The sequence below is a fragment of the Heteronotia binoei genome, chromosome 20, assembly GCF_032191835.1.
Source record: "Heteronotia binoei isolate CCM8104 ecotype False Entrance Well chromosome 20, APGP_CSIRO_Hbin_v1, whole genome shotgun sequence".
Classification (NCBI taxonomy): Eukaryota; Metazoa; Chordata; class Lepidosauria; order Squamata; family Gekkonidae; genus Heteronotia; species Heteronotia binoei.
Window position 1 is genome coordinate 32,720,257 of NC_083242.1, and position 17,006 is coordinate 32,737,262.

The following is a 17,006-nucleotide window of genomic DNA, read 5'->3' on the forward strand; positions in this document are numbered from 1 at the left end:
TGTCAAACATGAGGCCCAGGGGCTGAATCAGGCCCCCAAGCAACTGCTGTCATCTTCCTTCTCCCTCTCTCTTGCTTCCTTCTGCATCACAGCTTGCTTTGCAAGGCTCGCTCAACTGCACAGGAGCTACAGAGCAAAGCCTCTATTTTCTCCATTGGCTGAGGCTCCTTCCTTGGGGAGGAAGGGGAGAGGGAGAGCTTGCTTTGCCAGGCTCTCTCAGTCACACGGCAGAGCTACTGAGCCAAGCCTCTCTTCCTTCTATTGGCTGAGGCTCCTCCCCCTCTTTGTTGCCTTGCAAAGGAAGGAAAGAGCCAGAGCTTCCTTTGCCCAGTTCCTTGCATCACACAGTAGAGATACCAGAGAAAGCGCCTTTAAGACCAGTGAGTGCTAATGTTTTAAGCATGGTTTATTTTAAGTTTTTTAAAACTCTTTGTGTTTGTGTCCTTTATAAAGTTTTTATCTCTGCTACCTGGCATTTCATTTTATGACACACAGGGCCCGGCCCAGCAAGGTTTCATTTATGTCAGATCCATCCCTCATGATGATGATGATATTGGATTTATATCCCGCCCTCCACTCCGAAGAGTCCCAGAGCAGCTCACAATCTCCTTTACCTTCCTCCCCCACAACAGACACCCTGTGAGGTGGGTGGGGCTGAGAGGGCTCTCACAGCAGCTGCCCTTTCAAGGACAACCTCTGCCAGGGCTATGGCTGACCCAAGGCCATTCCAGCAGGTGCAAGTGGAGGAGTGGGGAATCAAACCCGGTTCTCCCAGATAAGAGTCCGCATACTTAACCACTACACCAAACTGGCTCTCCACACACCAAACTGGCTACATCAGGGGTATGTGGCCTAATATGCAAAGGAGCTCTTTTTTTTAGCCCACCTTTCTTCCCAGATGTTCTCCCATCCTTCCCTTTATCCTCACAACAACCCTGCAAAGTAGGCTTGGCTGGTCCATGATCACCCTGGTTGTTTCATAGCTGAGTGGGGTCTTGACCCCAGGTTCCCTTCATCCTACCAATAGAATGCCACTTCTCTTTGTATGTGTGTGTGTTGTATTGTGTGTACATGCATGTGTGTGTGCTCCTGGGAGTCATAGTGATTTCTGGTGACTGAACCTCGCCGGGGTCATGGAGGATATTTAGAATAAAGCCTGCCCGCTCCTCCCGACTGCTGGTATTCCAAGGAGGTCTCCCATCCAAGCAGGGCTATTTTTGTAGCAGGAACTCCTTTGCATATTTGGCCACACCCCTCTGATATAGCCAATCCTCCAAGAGCTTACAGGGCTCTTAGCACAGGGCCTACTGCAAGCTCCAGGAGGATTGGCTACATCAGGGGCGTGTGGCCTAACATGCAAAGGAGTTCTTGCTACAAAAAAAGCCCCGCATCCAAGTATTTGCAAGAGCTGACTCTGCTTAGCTTCTACGATCTGACAAGTTTGGGCTACCCAGGTCATAGCGGGATGTCATTTCGCTCATTTGTCATTAAACTCTTCTTCTTTTTTTTCCTGTTAAAACAATTTTATTGGTAACATATGGTAATAAATCTATATCTTACATCTTTAAAAACTTTTTTTATCTACCCCATATATTACTTTCTACCCACCCCTCCCCCCCGTTACTTGACCCCCGCCGGCATTATTTACTTAAAAAGCAAATATTTAAAGGTACCCTTAACTATTAAAACAAAAATTTATATTCTTCTTCTTTTTAAAACTTAATCATTATCAAAAATTGTCCAATGTCCTTTTATTTTCCACTCTTTTTCTACTTCTAAACTTTTTTCACTCCGTCTTAAAAACTTCTAAATCATAGTCTCTTAATATTCTTGTTAATTTGTCCATTTCACTCCATGTCGTAACTTTTATAATCCAATCCCATTTCTTGGTATTTTTTCTTGCTTCCACAGCTGCGCATACAATGTCCTAGCGGCTGAGATCAAGTACCAGATTAAAGTTCTATCTTCTTTTGGAAATGTTTCCATTTGTTATCCCAACAGAAAAGTCTCTGCAACTTTGTTAAACTCATATCCCAAGATCTTAGAAATCTCTTGCTGAATCATCTGCCAAAACATTTTAGCTCTTTCACAACTCCACCACATATGGTAGAAAGAACCTTCGTGCTTTTTTACATTTCCAACGTTTGTCATTAAACTCTTGTTTCTCTTCTAGCTTTCTGAAAAATACGGCCCAGTCTTCACAGTCCATTTGGGTTTCCAGAAGGCCGTGGTGCTGACGGGCTACAAGGCAGTCAAAGAAGCGCTTCTGAGCAACGCCGACGAGTTTGTGGACAGGCCTCCTGTCCCGATATTTTATCGGATCCAGCATGGAAACGGTAATAGCGCGTGGGACAGCCTGTTCGGAATATTCTTTCTGCATTCCATTGGGCCGTAGCGGCAAAGCAAGGGAAAGCGGCCGTTTCCTGCGATAGAATTTGGGTGGCATTAAAGCCAGCAATTTTTTGGCTTGTTCCTTAAACCTGTCTTTGGACTGAGAGCGGTATCTTGAGGGAAACTCCTCCGAGAGGGTTCTGGGTAGGGTTGCCAAGTCCAATATAACTCACTGAAAGTGTCAAGACAGTGTGCGTTTGCAATAAAAAAAGCCAATGCCATGCTGGGAATTATTAGGAAGGGAATTGAAAACAAATCAGCCAGTATCATAATGCCCCTGTATAAATCGATGGTGCGGTCTCATTTGGAGTACTGTGTGCAGTTCTGGTCGCCGCACCTCAAAAAGGATATTATAGCTTTAGAGAAGGTGCAGAGAAGGGCAACTAGAATGATTAAAGGGCTGGAGCACTTTCCCTATGAAGAAAGGTTGAAACGCTTGGGACTCTTTAGCTTGGAGAAACGTCGACTGCGGGGTGACATGATAGAGGTTTACAAGATAATGCATGGAATGGAGAAAGTAGAGAAAGAAGTACTTTTCTCCCTTTCTCACAATACAAGAACTCGTGGGCATTCGATGAAATTGCTGAGCAGACAGGTTAAAACGGATAAAAGGAAGTACTTCTTCACCCAAAGGGTGATTAACATGTGGAATTCACTGCCACAGGAGGTGGTGGCGGCCACAAGTATAGCCACCTTCAAGAGGGGTTTAGATAAAAATATGGAGCAGAGGTCCATCAGTGGCTATTAGCCACAGTGTATGTGTGTATATAACATTTTTTGCCACTCTGTGACACAGAGTGTTGGACTTGATGGGCCGTTGGCCTGATCCAACATGGCTTCTCTTATGTTCTTATGTTCTTAATTCAAGAAATATCTGGGACTTTGGGGGTGGAGTCAGGAGACATTGGGGTGGAGCAAGGAGACTTTGGGGGTGGAGCCAGGAACAAAGGTGTGACAAGGATAATTGAACTCAGAAGGGAGTTCTGCCCATCACATTTAAAGGGACCGCACACCTTTTTAAATGCCTTCCTTCCATAGGAAATAATAATAATTATTATTATTATTATTTTATTTATTTATTTATATATATATCCCCCGCTCTCCCCGCCTAGGCAGGATAGGGGCACCTTCTTTGGGGGCTCATAGAACTGGATCCCCTGGTCCACTCCTTTTGAAACATGGGGGGTATTTTGGGGGGAGGCACTGGATGCTCAGGGCAGATAACAACATAATAAAATGACAGTTAAAACTTGCAACCAGGGCTTTTTTTGTAACAGGAACTCCTTTGCATATTGGACCCCACCTCCCTGATGTAGCCAATCCTCCTGCAGCTTACAGTAGGCCCTGTACTAAGAGCCCTGTAAGCTCTAGGAGGATTGGCTACATCAGGGGGTGCGGCCTAATATGCAAAGGAGTTCCCGCTACAAAAAAAGCCCTGCTTACAATTAAAACCAGAACAGTATAAAACAGTACAATAAACTATAAGCAAATTATAAGCAAATTATAGATGGCGGCTCAGTTGGGCACATTTTATGACATACTGGAGGCCTAAATACATTAATTGAGAATGGTAAGATGGTATCACAGCAGAGATGGTATCACCGCAAAGAAGGCCAGCCGATGGGATAGGACGCCCGCTGCCTCATCCAGAGGCCCGGAGGAATAGCTCCGTTTTACAGGCCCTACGAAAAGGTAGTAACTCAGTAAGAGCTCAGATCTCTGTAGGGAACTGATTCCACCAGGCCGAGGCCAAGGCCGAAAAGGCCCTGCCCCTGGTTGAGGCAAGTCAGATGTCCTTCGGGCCAGGGATGGTCAGTAGGTGTGAGTTGGATCGTAACGATCTTTGGGGCACATATAGGGAGAGGCAGTCCCATAGATACGTTGGTCCCAGGCCACATAAGGCTTGAAATGTCAAAACTAGGACCCTGAAACAGATCTGGTACTCAACTGGTAGCAAGCTGGATTGCTTGCCCACACAGATGACAGCGATCAGCTCCCCTGGGGAAGAAATGGCTGCTTTGGAGTGGGGAACTCTAGTGCATTTTACCAACAGAGATCCGGCCAGTCCCAAAACCCTGCCCTCCTGAGGCTCCACTCCCAAATCTCCAGGAATTTCCTAATCCAACAACAACAACAACAACAAATTTTATTTGTATCCCGCCCTCCCCGCCGGAGCAGGCTCAGGGCGGCTAACAACATGGTTCAGGGTTGAATTATACAAATGGATAAAATTACATTAAACATTATAAGCATTTAATTAATCCAGAGTTAGCAACCTTAAGGCCCAGCCCACCATTAGCGGTAACCTGGCTTCTGCCTTTTGAACCGACCGTGCAGTCTTCAAGGGCAGCCCTGTGTAGAAGAAAATGCAGTAGTCAAGACAAAGCCCGGATGATGGACAGCAATCAATGCTGCCTTTGAATGAAGGCTGATTTATAGCGATGTCATCCTCAGGTGTGTTCTTCTCTTCTGGGGAACTGTGGAGAACAACACGTCGATTCACCATGTCAAGCCTGCGGGACCTCGGGATGGGGAAGAAACCGCTAGAGGGACGGATCCTGGAGGAGCTCCGTTACCTCCTTGAGCTGGTCAAGTCCTTTAAAGGTGAGGTGTGTCCTACAAGTCCCTTCTGCTGAGGCAGCCCCCAGTGTTCCCTCTAAACTGAGTCAGTGTGAGCCAGCTCAGTTTTTTAGCTTCTGGCTCACATGCTTTTGTCTTGGCTCAGGAAAAATGGCCCCAGAGCAAACTAATGTATGCAGTCGCTTACAACTTTAACGCCAGTAGCTCACAAAGTAGAATCCCTGCTCACAAGACTCCACCCACAGCTTAGAGCAGGGGTCCTCAAACTTTTTAAATAGGGGGCCAGTTCACTGTCCCTCAGAGTGTTGGAGGGCCGGACTGTTGTGATGGCTGCCGTTACTGTACAAGGCCGCGGGCCGTCAGTTCTCCGTCTTCTGCATCTCTCTCCCTTCCCCACACCACACACCACAGCCTGGGAACTCACCTCACCTCGGTATCGCCTCACACTCTGTCTCTGCCGCCTCAGCCCAGTGCCGGAAGTGTGCATTGCTAACGCGAGTTTAGGTCAAACGTCACTTCCGGTCTGATTTTGCCATAACCCGGCGGGCCACATAAACGTCCTCAGCGGGCCGCATCTGGCCCGAGGGCCGTAGTTTGAGGACCCCTGGCTTAGAGGGAACATTGGCAGCCACCCACTTACCCAAATCGCCTCCTGCATTCGCATCCGATTCCTTCTTCTTTTCCAGGCGAACCTTTTAAGTTAAGGTCCTTTAACACGGCTCCCACAAACATCACCTTCACCATGCTGTTCGGGGACAGGTTTGATTACGCCGACCCGACTTTCGTCACTCTGCTCAGGCTAATTGATGAAGTAATGATCCTGCTGGGCTCCCCGTACTTACACGTGAGTAGGCTCGTCTGTATATTTCGACGGGGAAAGGGAAAGATCCTTCTGCTATTTGTGTCTACCGAGGGTGGGGTTTGGAAACTCGACATCTTGGCTGCCGTTTTGGCGAAGGGGAGAGAGAGCCGGGCTTCACTGTAACTGGTTCAGGTCCAAGAGCCCCTTAGAAACCCAAGATTTTCAGGGCATCAGCTTTCAAGAGTCAAAGCTCCCTTTGTTGTGGTTAGCGTCGGACTAAGATCTGGGGGAACGCTATGAGGGTCAAACTACAGCAGATAAAATAATATCAAAATAAATATTTATTATATGGTGTACACCACGGAGAGAGTCCCTTGGACTGCAAGAAGATCCAATCAGTCAGTCTTGAGGGAAATCAACCCTGACTGTTCCCTGGAAGGTCAGATGCTGAAGCTGAAGCTCAAAGACTTTGGCCACCCAATTAGAAGGGAGCAGTCCCTGGAGAAGACTCTTGAGAGTCCCTTGGACTGCAAGAAGATCCAATCAGTCAGTCCTAAGGGAAATCAACCCTGACTGTTCCCTGGAAGGTCAGATGCTGAAGCTGAAGCTCAAAGACTTTGGCCACCCAATGAGAAGGGAGCAGTCCCTGGAGAAGACTCTTGAGAGTCCCTTGGACTGCAAGAAGATGCAATCAGTCAGTCCTGAGGGAAATCAACCCTGACTGTTCCCTGGAAGGTGAGATGCTGAAGCTGAAGTTCAAATACTTTGGCCACCAAATGAGAAGAGAGCACTCACTGGAGAAGACTCTTGAGAGTCCCTTGGACTGCAAGAAGATCCAATCAGTCAGACCTGAGGGAAATCAACCCAGACTGTTCCCTGGAAGGTCAGATGCTGAAGCTGAAGCTCAAAGACTTTGGCCACCCAGTGAGAAGGGAGCAGTCCCTGGAGAAGACTCTTGAGAGTCCCTTGGACTGCAAGAAGATCCAATCAGTCAGTCCTGAGGGAAATCAACCCTGACTGTTCCCTGGAAGGTCAGATGCTGAAGCTGAAGCTCAAATACTTTGGCCACCCAATGAGAAGGGAGAACTCACTGGAGAAGACTCTTGAGAGTCCCTTGGACTGCAAGAAGATCCAATCAGTCAGTCCTGAGGGAAATCAACCCAGACTGTTCCCTGGAAGGTGAGATGCTGAAGCTGAAGCTCAAAGACTTTGGCCACCCAACGAGAAGGGAGCACTCCCTGGAGAAGACCCTGATGCTGAGAAAGACAGAAGGCAAAAGAAGAAGGGGACGGCAAAAGAGGAGATGGCTGGACAGTGTTACTGATGTAACTAACACGAATTTGAGCAGACTTCGGAGGATGGTGGAAGACAGGAGGGCCTGGCGTGACTTTGTCCAGGGGGGCGCAAAGAGTCGGACTCGACTGTGCGACTGGACAACAAGTACACCAGGGGTGTCGAACTCATTTGTTATGATGGCCGGGTCTGTCATAAATGAGACCTTGTTGAGCCAGGCCATGTGTGTCATAAAATGTATGCCAGGTAGCGGAGAGATAGACTTTATAAAGGACACAGACAATTAAAGATTTTTTAAAAACTGAAAGTGAAATATGCTTAAACAATTAGCACTCTTGCATTATTTTACTTAACAGTTTCTGATCATTGACACCCCTTGCTCTGAATAATTGCATCAAAAACTGGAGACAATGTCTGTGCTGTACCAATCTTGAGTATGCTGTTCAGGGTGTTGTTCAGGTATATGTATTGCAAATCTACTTTTGATTTATTGACATTCATTACAGAAATCTCATGGTCAGTGCTTTGAGCCCAAGACCCAGGGGAAAACATGAAATGGCTGGGCATTGCGAGGTTTTCTACATAAGTTGCTTCATGCGCTGGTCAGCCAACGGAGAAAATAGAGGCTTTGCTCTATGGCTCCTGTGTGATTGAGCAAGCCTGGCAAAGCAAGTTGTGACACAGAAGGAAGCAAGAGAGAGAGAGAAGGAAGCAGATGACAGTGAGTTGCTCGCGGGCCTGATAGGAGCCCTCTGGGGGCCTGATCCGGCCCTCAGGCCACATGATTGACCCTCCTGGTGTACACGATAGTAAAATTAAAAACATAGGGCATGAATATCAGGCTGCATTAAGGGTCAGAACCAGCTTTACATAATTTCCCATTCAAAGTTGATGAACATGTCAGATGACCTCAGTGGTCAATAATACGTACCTTTCCAGGTGTTAGATCCAGGTGGGCAGCCGTGTTGGTCAGAAGCAGAGTAGAACAGAGTGGGAGTTAAAGGTACTACTGGGTTTCTAATTTTTTTCCAGGTGTTATCTCCTATATTGTGTGGTTTGATGTAAGCATATAAAGTAAGCTACAGATCCCTTTGCGTGGTAACTGCAGTCACCCATAAATCTTCATTGTTATAATCTGGTGTAAAGTTTTCAGTGTTTCTGGATGTGTGTGTCTTCAGCCAGCCGTTGAAATCAAATGGCCATTTTCAGAGCTTTTTATGCAGAAAAAGCACGGCAGGAACTCATTTGCATATTAGGCCACACCCTCAACGTCACCCTTGTTTCACACAGGGCTTTTCTGTAGAGAAAGACCGACATGAACTCATTTGCATATTAGGCCACACCCTTGATGTCACCCTTGTTTCACACAGGGCTTTTCTGTAGAAAAAGACCGGCAGGAACTCATTTGCATAGTAGGCCACACCCCCTGACACCAAGCCAGCCGGAACCGCGCTCCTGTGTGTTTCTGTTTTTTTAAAAAAACAACGACAACATTTTGTTGTGGTTAAAATTAGACTAGTCTTGTGGGCACCTTTGGAGACCCAGTTTCAAATCCCCACCCTCGGTCATGGAAACTCTTTTGCCTGATCTCAGGGCTGGCGTTTGTTGTGAGGATAAAATGGAGGAGGGGAGAATGATGTGGGATAGAAACAGCTAAAGGAACCAATAAGATGGCCTCCAGTTACTCCGGTACTTTACAGGGCTTGCGGTTGTCAACATCCGACCCGCACACAGATGGCAAATGCTCTCTGATCTCAAAATTTAAATTTGGCCCAGTGGAGAAAAGCCACACAAAGCAGACCTTCCTCCCGTAATGGGAAGTTGGATCCATCCCGTGCTTTGCAAGATTGTTCTGCTCAGTTTGGTGTAGTGGTCAAGTGCGCAGACTCTTATCTGGGAGAACCGGGTTTGATTCCCCACTCCTCCACTTGCACCTGCTGGAATGGCCTTGGGTCAGCCAGAGCTCTCTTATCTGGGAGAACCGGGTTTGATTCCCCACTCCTCCACTTGCAGCTGCTGGAATGGCCTTGGGTCAGCCAGAGCTCTCTTATCTGGGAGAACCGGGTTTGATTCCCCACTCCTCCACTTGCAGCTGCTGGAATGGCCTTGGGTCAGCCATAGCTCTCTTATCTGGGAGAACCGGGTTTGATTCCCCCCTCCTCCACTTGCAGCTTCTGGAATGGCCTTGGGTCAGCCAGAGCTCTCTTATCTGGGAGAACCAGGTTTGATTCCCCACTCCTCCACTTACAGCTGCTGGAATGGCCTTGGGTCAGCCACAGCTCTCTTATCTGGGAGAACCAGGTTTGATTCCCCCTTCCTCCACTTGCAGCTTCTGGAATGGCCTTGGGACAGCCATAGCTCTCTTATCTGGGAGAACTGGGTTTGATTCCCCACTCCTCCACTTGCAGCTGCTGGAATGGCCTTGGGTCAGCCAGAGCTCTCTTATCTGGGAGAACCAGGTTTGATTCCCCCTTCCTCCACTTGCAGCTTCTGGAATGGCCTTGGGACAGCCATAGCTCTCTTATCTGGGAGAACCGGGTTTGATTCCCCACTCCTCCGCTTGCACCTGCTGGAATGGCCTTGGGTCAGCCATAGCTCTCTCACCTGGGAGAACCGGGTTTGATTCCCCACTCCTCCACTTGCACCTGCTGGAATGGCCTTGGGTTAGCCATAGCTCTCTTATCTGGGAGAACCGGGTTTGATTCCCCACTCCTCCGCTTGCACCTGCTGGAATGGCCTTGGGTCAGCCATAGCTCTCTTATCTGGGAGAACCGGGTTTGATTCCCCACTCCTCCGCTTGCACCTGCTGGAATGGCCTTGGGTCAGCCATAGCTCTCTTATCTGGGAGAACCGGGTTTGATTCCCCACTCCTCCACTTGCACCTGCTGGAATGGCCTTGGGTTAGCCAGAGCTCTCTTATCTGGGAGAACTGGGTTTGATTCCCCCTTCCTCCACTTGCAGCTTCTGGAATGGCCTTGGGACAGCCATAGCTCTCTTATCTGGGAGAACCGGGTTTGATTCCCCACTCCTCCACTTGCAGCTGCTGGAATGGCCTTGGGTCAGCTGTAGCTATCACAGGAGTTGTCCTTGAAAGGGCAGCTGCTGTGAGAGCCCTCTCCAGCCCCACCCACCTCACAGGGTGTCTCTTGTGGGGGAGGAAGATAAAGGAGATTGTAAGCTGCTCTGAGACTCTGATTCAGAGAGAAGGGTGGGGTATAAATCTACGGTCTTCTTCTTCTTCTGGTCTACATAAATCCCGGAGTAACACTGTTATATGAGCAGTGAGTCTGCATTTATTTGCTTGCAGTTCATTACCATCTGCCTCTGCAGAGCTCGTAGATTACTGGAATATCAGAACCAACAAAGTTTATTATGCTGGGAAGCGTTAGGCTTCCGGGTCGGCCAGCTGTAATTGATTTGTAATGAGCGCAGCCCTTAAAAAATGATGGTCTAACATGCGGAAGACTGAATTCCATTTCTTTATATGCTAGGAGGGTGGACTGTCTCTATTTCCCTCCCTTTTGTTATGTCGCCTCCCCCGCCCCTTTAAAAGGCCATTTCGTTGCTTCCCCTGCACCCTTAATGCTCCTTAATTGTACGTTTAATTCACATTTATAGTCTGTGTCTAGACAAGTCTGGAAGTCTCCCTTCGTTTCCCTGGAGATTCTTCGAAGAAACAGAGGCCACTTCCTCACCGGAGGTGGGGGGGATTTCTTGAGCCCTCCTTTCCAAAACGTCACCTTCGAATTGTGTCCTTTTGAGACAGCTGGAAGGAGTTCTCAATCTAAACACACGTCCCCCTGTGCGGGCCCTGTGGGAACAATGACTGTGTCCATGAACTGCATCACTATACCAGAACATGGGGCAGTTGTAGGGTTGCCAATCGCCAGGTAGGGGCCGGGGATCCCCCGGTTTGGAGGCCCTCCCCCTGCCTCAGGGTCATCAGAAAGCGTGGTAGGGGGGTGGAGAGAAATGTCTGCTGGGCACTCCATTATTCCCTATGCAGACCAATTCCCATATGATGTAATAGAGAATTGATCTGCAGGTATCCAGGCCCCGGGAGGGGGGGGGTCTGTTTTTTAAAGTACAGGCGCCAGATTTGCAGCATAGCTTCCAGTGCCTCTCCTCAAATTAATACCCAAGTTTCAGAAAGATTGGACCAAGGGGTCCAATTCTATGAGCCCCGAAAGAAGGTGCCCCAATCCCATATTATTTCCAATGGAGGGAAGGCATTTAAAAGATGTGCGGTCGGTCCCTTTGTTTTATTTATTTATTTATTTATTTCTGTTGATTGATACCCTGCTACACCTGAAGTCAGCTCGGAGCGGCTAGGGTTAAATGTGATGGCCGGAACTCCCATTGGAGTTTAATTCTGCTTGTCACAACCTGCCTTGGGTCAGCCAGAGCTCTCTTATCTGGGAGAACCGGGTTTGATTCCCCCCTCCTCCTCTTGCAGCTGCTGGAATGGCCTTGGGTCAGCCATATCTCTCTTATCTGGGAGAACCGGGTTTGATTCCCCACTCCTCCACTTGCAGCTGCTGGAATGGCCTTGGGTCAGCCAGAGCTCTCTTATCTGGGAGAACCAGCTTGGATTCCCCACTCCTCCACTTGCAGCTGCTGGAATGGCCTTGGGTCAGCCAGAGCTCTCTTATCTGGGAGAACCGGGTTTGATTCCCCACTCCTCCACTTGCAGCTGCTGGAATGGCCTTGGGTCAGCCAGAGCTCTCTTATCTGGGAGAACCGGGTTTGATTCCCCACTCCTCCACTTGCAGCTGCTGGAATGGCCTTGGGTCAGCCAGAGCTCTCTTATCTGGGAGAACCAGCTTGGATTCCCCACTCCTCCACTTGCAGCTGCTGGAATGGCCTTGGGTCAGCCAGAGCTCTCTTATCTGGGAGAACCGGGTTTGATTCCCCACTCCTCCACTTGCAACTGTTGGAACGGCCTTGGGTCAGTCATAGCTCTCTTTCTGGGAGAACCGGGTTTGATTCCCCACTCCTCCACTTGCAGCTGCTGGAATGGCCTTGGGTCAGCCACAGCTCTCTTATCTGGGAGAACCGGGTTTGATTCTCCACTCCTCCGCTTGCAACTGTTGGAACGGCCTTGGGTCAGTCATAGCTCTCTTATCTGGGAGAACCAGATTGATTCCCCACTCCTCCACTTGCAGCTGCTGGAATGGCCTTGGGTCAGCCATAGCTCTCTTATCTGGGAGAACCGGGTTTGATTCCCCACTCCTCCACTTGCAGCTGCTGGAATGGCCTTGGGTCAGCCATAGCTCTCTTACCTGGGAGAACCGGGTTTGATTCCCCACTCCTCCACTTGCAGCTGCTGGAATGGCCTTGGGTCAGCCAGAGCTCTCTTACCTGGGAGAACCGGGTTTGATTCCCCACTCCTACACTTGCAGCTGCGGGAATGGCCTTGGGTCAGCCAGAGCTCTCTTATCTGGGAGAACCGGGTTTGATTCCCCCCTCCTCCACTTGCAGCTTCTGGAATGGCCTTGGGTCAGCCATAGCTCTCTCACCTGGGAGAACCGGGTTTGATTCCCCACTCCTCCACTTGCACCTGCTGGAATGGCCTTGGGTTAGCCATAGCTCTCTTATCTGGGAGAACCGGGTTTGATTCCCCACTCCTCCGCTTGCACCTGCTGGAATGGCCTTGGGTCAGCCATAGCTCTCTTATCTGGGAGAACCGGGTTTGATTCCCCACTCCTCCGCTTGCACCTGCTGGAATGGCCTTGGGTCAGCCATAGCTCTCTTATCTGGGAGAACCGGGTTTGATTCCCCACTCCTCCACTTGCACCTGCTGGAATGGCCTTGGGTTAGCCAGAGCTCTCTTATCTGGGAGAACTGGGTTTGATTCCCCCTTCCTCCACTTGCAGCTTCTGGAATGGCCTTGGGACAGCCATAGCTCTCTTATCTGGGAGAACCGGGTTTGATTCCCCACTCCTCCACTTGCAGCTGCTGGAATGGCCTTGGGTCAGCTGTAGCTATCACAGGAGTTGTCCTTGAAAGGGCAGCTGCTGTGAGAGCCCTCTCCAGCCCCACCCACCTCACAGGGTGTCTCTTGTGGGGGAGGAAGATAAAGGAGATTGTAAGCTGCTCTGAGACTCTGATTCAGAGAGAAGGGTGGGGTATAAATCTACGGTCTTCTTCTTCTTCTGGTCTACATAAATCCCGGAGTAACACTGTTATATGAGCAGTGAGTCTGCATTTATTTGCTTGCAGTTCATTACCATCTGCCTCTGCAGAGCTCGTAGATTACTGGAATATCAGAACCAACAAAGTTTATTATGCTGGGAAGCGTTAGGCTTCCGGGTCGGCCAGCTGTAATTGATTTGTAATGAGCGCAGCCCTTAAAAAATGATGGTCTAACATGCGGAAGACTGAATTCCATTTCTTTATATGCTAGGAGGGTGGACTGTCTCTATTTCCCTCCCTTTTGTTATGTCGCCTCCCCCGCCCCTTTAAAAGGCCATTTCGTTGCTTCCCCTGCACCCTTAATGCTCCTTAATTGTACGTTTAATTCACATTTATAGTCTGTGTCTAGACAAGTCTGGAAGTCTCCCTTCGTTTCCCTGGAGATTCTTCGAAGAAACAGAGGCCACTTCCTCACCGGAGGTGGGGGGGATTTCTTGAGCCCTCCTTTCCAAAACGTCACCTTCGAATTGTGTCCTTTTGAGACAGCTGGAAGGAGTTCTCAATCTAAACACACGTCCCCCTGTGCGGGCCCTGTGGGAACAATGACTGTGTCCATGAACTGCATCACTATACCAGAACATGGGGCAGTTGTAGGGTTGCCAATCGCCAGGTAGGGGCCGGGGATCCCCCGGTTTGGAGGCCCTCCCCCTGCCTCAGGGTCATCAGAAAGCGTGGTAGGGGGGTGGAGAGAAATGTCTGCTGGGCACTCCATTATTCCCTATGCAGACCAATTCCCATATGATGTAATAGAGAATTGATCTGCAGGTATCCAGGCCCCGGGAGGGGGGGGGTCTGTTTTTTAAAGTACAGGCGCCAGATTTGCAGCATAGCTTCCAGTGCCTCTCCTCAAATTAATACCCAAGTTTCAGAAAGATTGGACCAAGGGGTCCAATTCTATGAGCCCCGAAAGAAGGTGCCCCAATCCCATATTATTTCCAATGGAGGGAAGGCATTTAAAAGATGTGCGGTCGGTCCCTTTGTTTTATTTATTTATTTATTTATTTCTGTTGATTGATACCCTGCTACACCTGAAGTCAGCTCGGAGCGGCTAGGGTTAAATGTGATGGCCGGAACTCCCATTGGAGTTTAATTCTGCTTGTCACAACCTGCCTTGGGTCAGCCAGAGCTCTCTTATCTGGGAGAACCGGGTTTGATTCCCCCCTCCTCCTCTTGCAGCTGCTGGAATGGCCTTGGGTCAGCCATATCTCTCTTATCTGGGAGAACCGGGTTTGATTCCCCACTCCTCCACTTGCAGCTGCTGGAATGGCCTTGGGTCAGCCAGAGCTCTCTTATCTGGGAGAACCAGCTTGGATTCCCCACTCCTCCACTTGCAGCTGCTGGAATGGCCTTGGGTCAGCCAGAGCTCTCTTATCTGGGAGAACCGGGTTTGATTCCCCACTCCTCCACTTGCAGCTGCTGGAATGGCCTTGGGTCAGCCAGAGCTCTCTTATCTGGGAGAACCGGGTTTGATTCCCCACTCCTCCACTTGCAGCTGCTGGAATGGCCTTGGGTCAGCCAGAGCTCTCTTATCTGGGAGAACCAGCTTGGATTCCCCACTCCTCCACTTGCAGCTGCTGGAATGGCCTTGGGTCAGCCAGAGCTCTCTTATCTGGGAGAACCGGGTTTGATTCCCCACTCCTCCACTTGCAACTGTTGGAACGGCCTTGGGTCAGTCATAGCTCTCTTTCTGGGAGAACCGGGTTTGATTCCCCACTCCTCCACTTGCAGCTGCTGGAATGGCCTTGGGTCAGCCACAGCTCTCTTATCTGGGAGAACCGGGTTTGATTCTCCACTCCTCCGCTTGCAACTGTTGGAACGGCCTTGGGTCAGTCATAGCTCTCTTATCTGGGAGAACCAGATTGATTCCCCACTCCTCCACTTGCAGCTGCTGGAATGGCCTTGGGTCAGCCATAGCTCTCTTATCTGGGAGAACCGGGTTTGATTCCCCACTCCTCCACTTGCAGCTGCTGGAATGGCCTTGGGTCAGCCATAGCTCTCTTACCTGGGAGAACCGGGTTTGATTCCCCACTCCTCCACTTGCAGCTGCTGGAATGGCCTTGGGTCAGCCAGAGCTCTCTTACCTGGGAGAACCGGGTTTGATTCCCCACTCCTACACTTGCAGCTGCGGGAATGGCCTTGGGTCAGCCATAGCTCTCTTATCTGGGAGAACTGGGTTTGATTCCCCACTCCTCCACTTGCAGCTGCTGGAATGGCCTTGGGTCAGCCAGAGCTCTCTTATCTGGGAGAACCGGGCTTGATTCCCCACTCCTCCACTTGCAGCTGCGGGAATGGCCTTGGGTCAGCCAGAGCTCTCTTATCTGGGAGAACCGGGTTTGATTCCCCACTCCTCCACTTGCAGCTGCTGGAATGGCCTTGGGTCAGCCAGAGCTCTCTTATCTGGGAGAACCAGGTTTGATTCCCCACTCCTCCACTTGCAGCTGCTGGAATGGCCTTGGGTCAGCCAGAGCTCTCTCATCCGTGAGAACCGAGTTTGATTCCCCACTCCTCCACTTGCACCTGCTGGAATGGCCTTGGGTCAGCCAGAGCTCTCTTATCTGGGAGAACCGGGTTTGATTCCCCACTCCTCCACTTGCACCTGCTGGAATGGCCTTGGGTCAGCCATAGCTCTCTTATCTGGGAGAACCGGGTTTGATTCCCTACTCCTCCACTTGCACCTGCTGGAATGGCCTTGGGTCAGCCATAGCTCTCTTATCTGGGAGAACCGGGTTTGATTCCCCCCTCCTCCACTTGCAGCTGCTGGAATGGCCTTGGGTCAGCCAGAGCTCTCTTATCTGGGAGAACCGGGTTTGATTCCCCACTCCTCCACTTGCACCTGCTGGAATGGCCTTGGGTCAGCCAGAGCTCTCTTATCTGGGAGAACCGGGTTGGATTCCCCACTCCTCCGCTTGCAGCTGCTGGAATGGCCTTAGGTCAGCCATAGCTCTCTTATCTGGGAGAACCGGGTTTGATTCCCCACTCCTCCGCTTGCAGCTGCTGGAATGGCCTTGGGTCAGCCAGAGCTCTCTTATCTGGGAGAACCGGGTTTGATTCCCCACTCCTCCACTTGCAGCTGCTGAAATGGCCTTAGGTCAGCCATAGCTCTCTTATCTGGGAGAACCGGGTTGGATTCCCCACTCCTCCATTTGCAGCTGCTGGGATGGCCTTGGGTCAGCCAGAGCTCACTTATCTGGGAGAACCAGGTTTGATTCCCCACTCCTCCACTTGCAGCTGCTGGGATGGCCTTGGGTCAGCCATAGCTCTCTTATCTGGAAGAACCGGGTTTGATTCCCCACGCCTCCACTTGCAGCTGCTGGGATGGCCTTGGGTCAGCCAGAGCTCTCTTATCTGGGAGAACCAGGTTTGATTCCCCCCTCCTCCACTTGCACCTGCTGGAATGGCCTTGGGTCAGCCAGAGCTCTCTTATCTGGGAGAACCGGGTTTGATTCCCCACTCCTCCACTTACACCTGCTGGAATGGCCTTGGGTCAGCCAGAGCTCTCTTATCTGGGAGAACCGGGTTTGATTCCCCCCTCCTCCCCTTGCAGCTGCTGGAATGGCCTTGGGTCAGCCAGAGCTCTCTTATCTGGGAGAACTGGGTTTGATTCCCCACTCCTCCACTTGCACCTGCTGGAATGGCCTTGGGTCAGCCAGAGCTCTCTTATCTGGGAGAACCGGGTTTGATTCCCCCCTCCTCCACTTGCACCTGCTGGAATGGCCTTGGGTCAGCCAGAGCTCTCTTATCTGGG

At 50.2% G+C, this 17,006-nt stretch overlaps 1 protein-coding gene across 1 annotated transcript in view; it reads left to right on the forward strand.

Annotated features, from left to right (window-relative positions):
• LOC132588194 (cytochrome P450 2W1) overlaps positions 1-17,006 on the forward strand; it is a 38,841-nt gene that overhangs the window by 2,975 nt on the left and 18,860 nt on the right. The window contains exons 2-4 of the mRNA XM_060260540.1: positions 2,174-2,336; positions 4,846-4,995; positions 5,658-5,815. Of these exons, the coding sequence (XP_060116523.1) occupies positions 2,174-2,336; positions 4,846-4,995; positions 5,658-5,815 (471 nt within the window). The remainder of the gene's footprint in view (positions 1-2,173; positions 2,337-4,845; positions 4,996-5,657; positions 5,816-17,006) is intronic.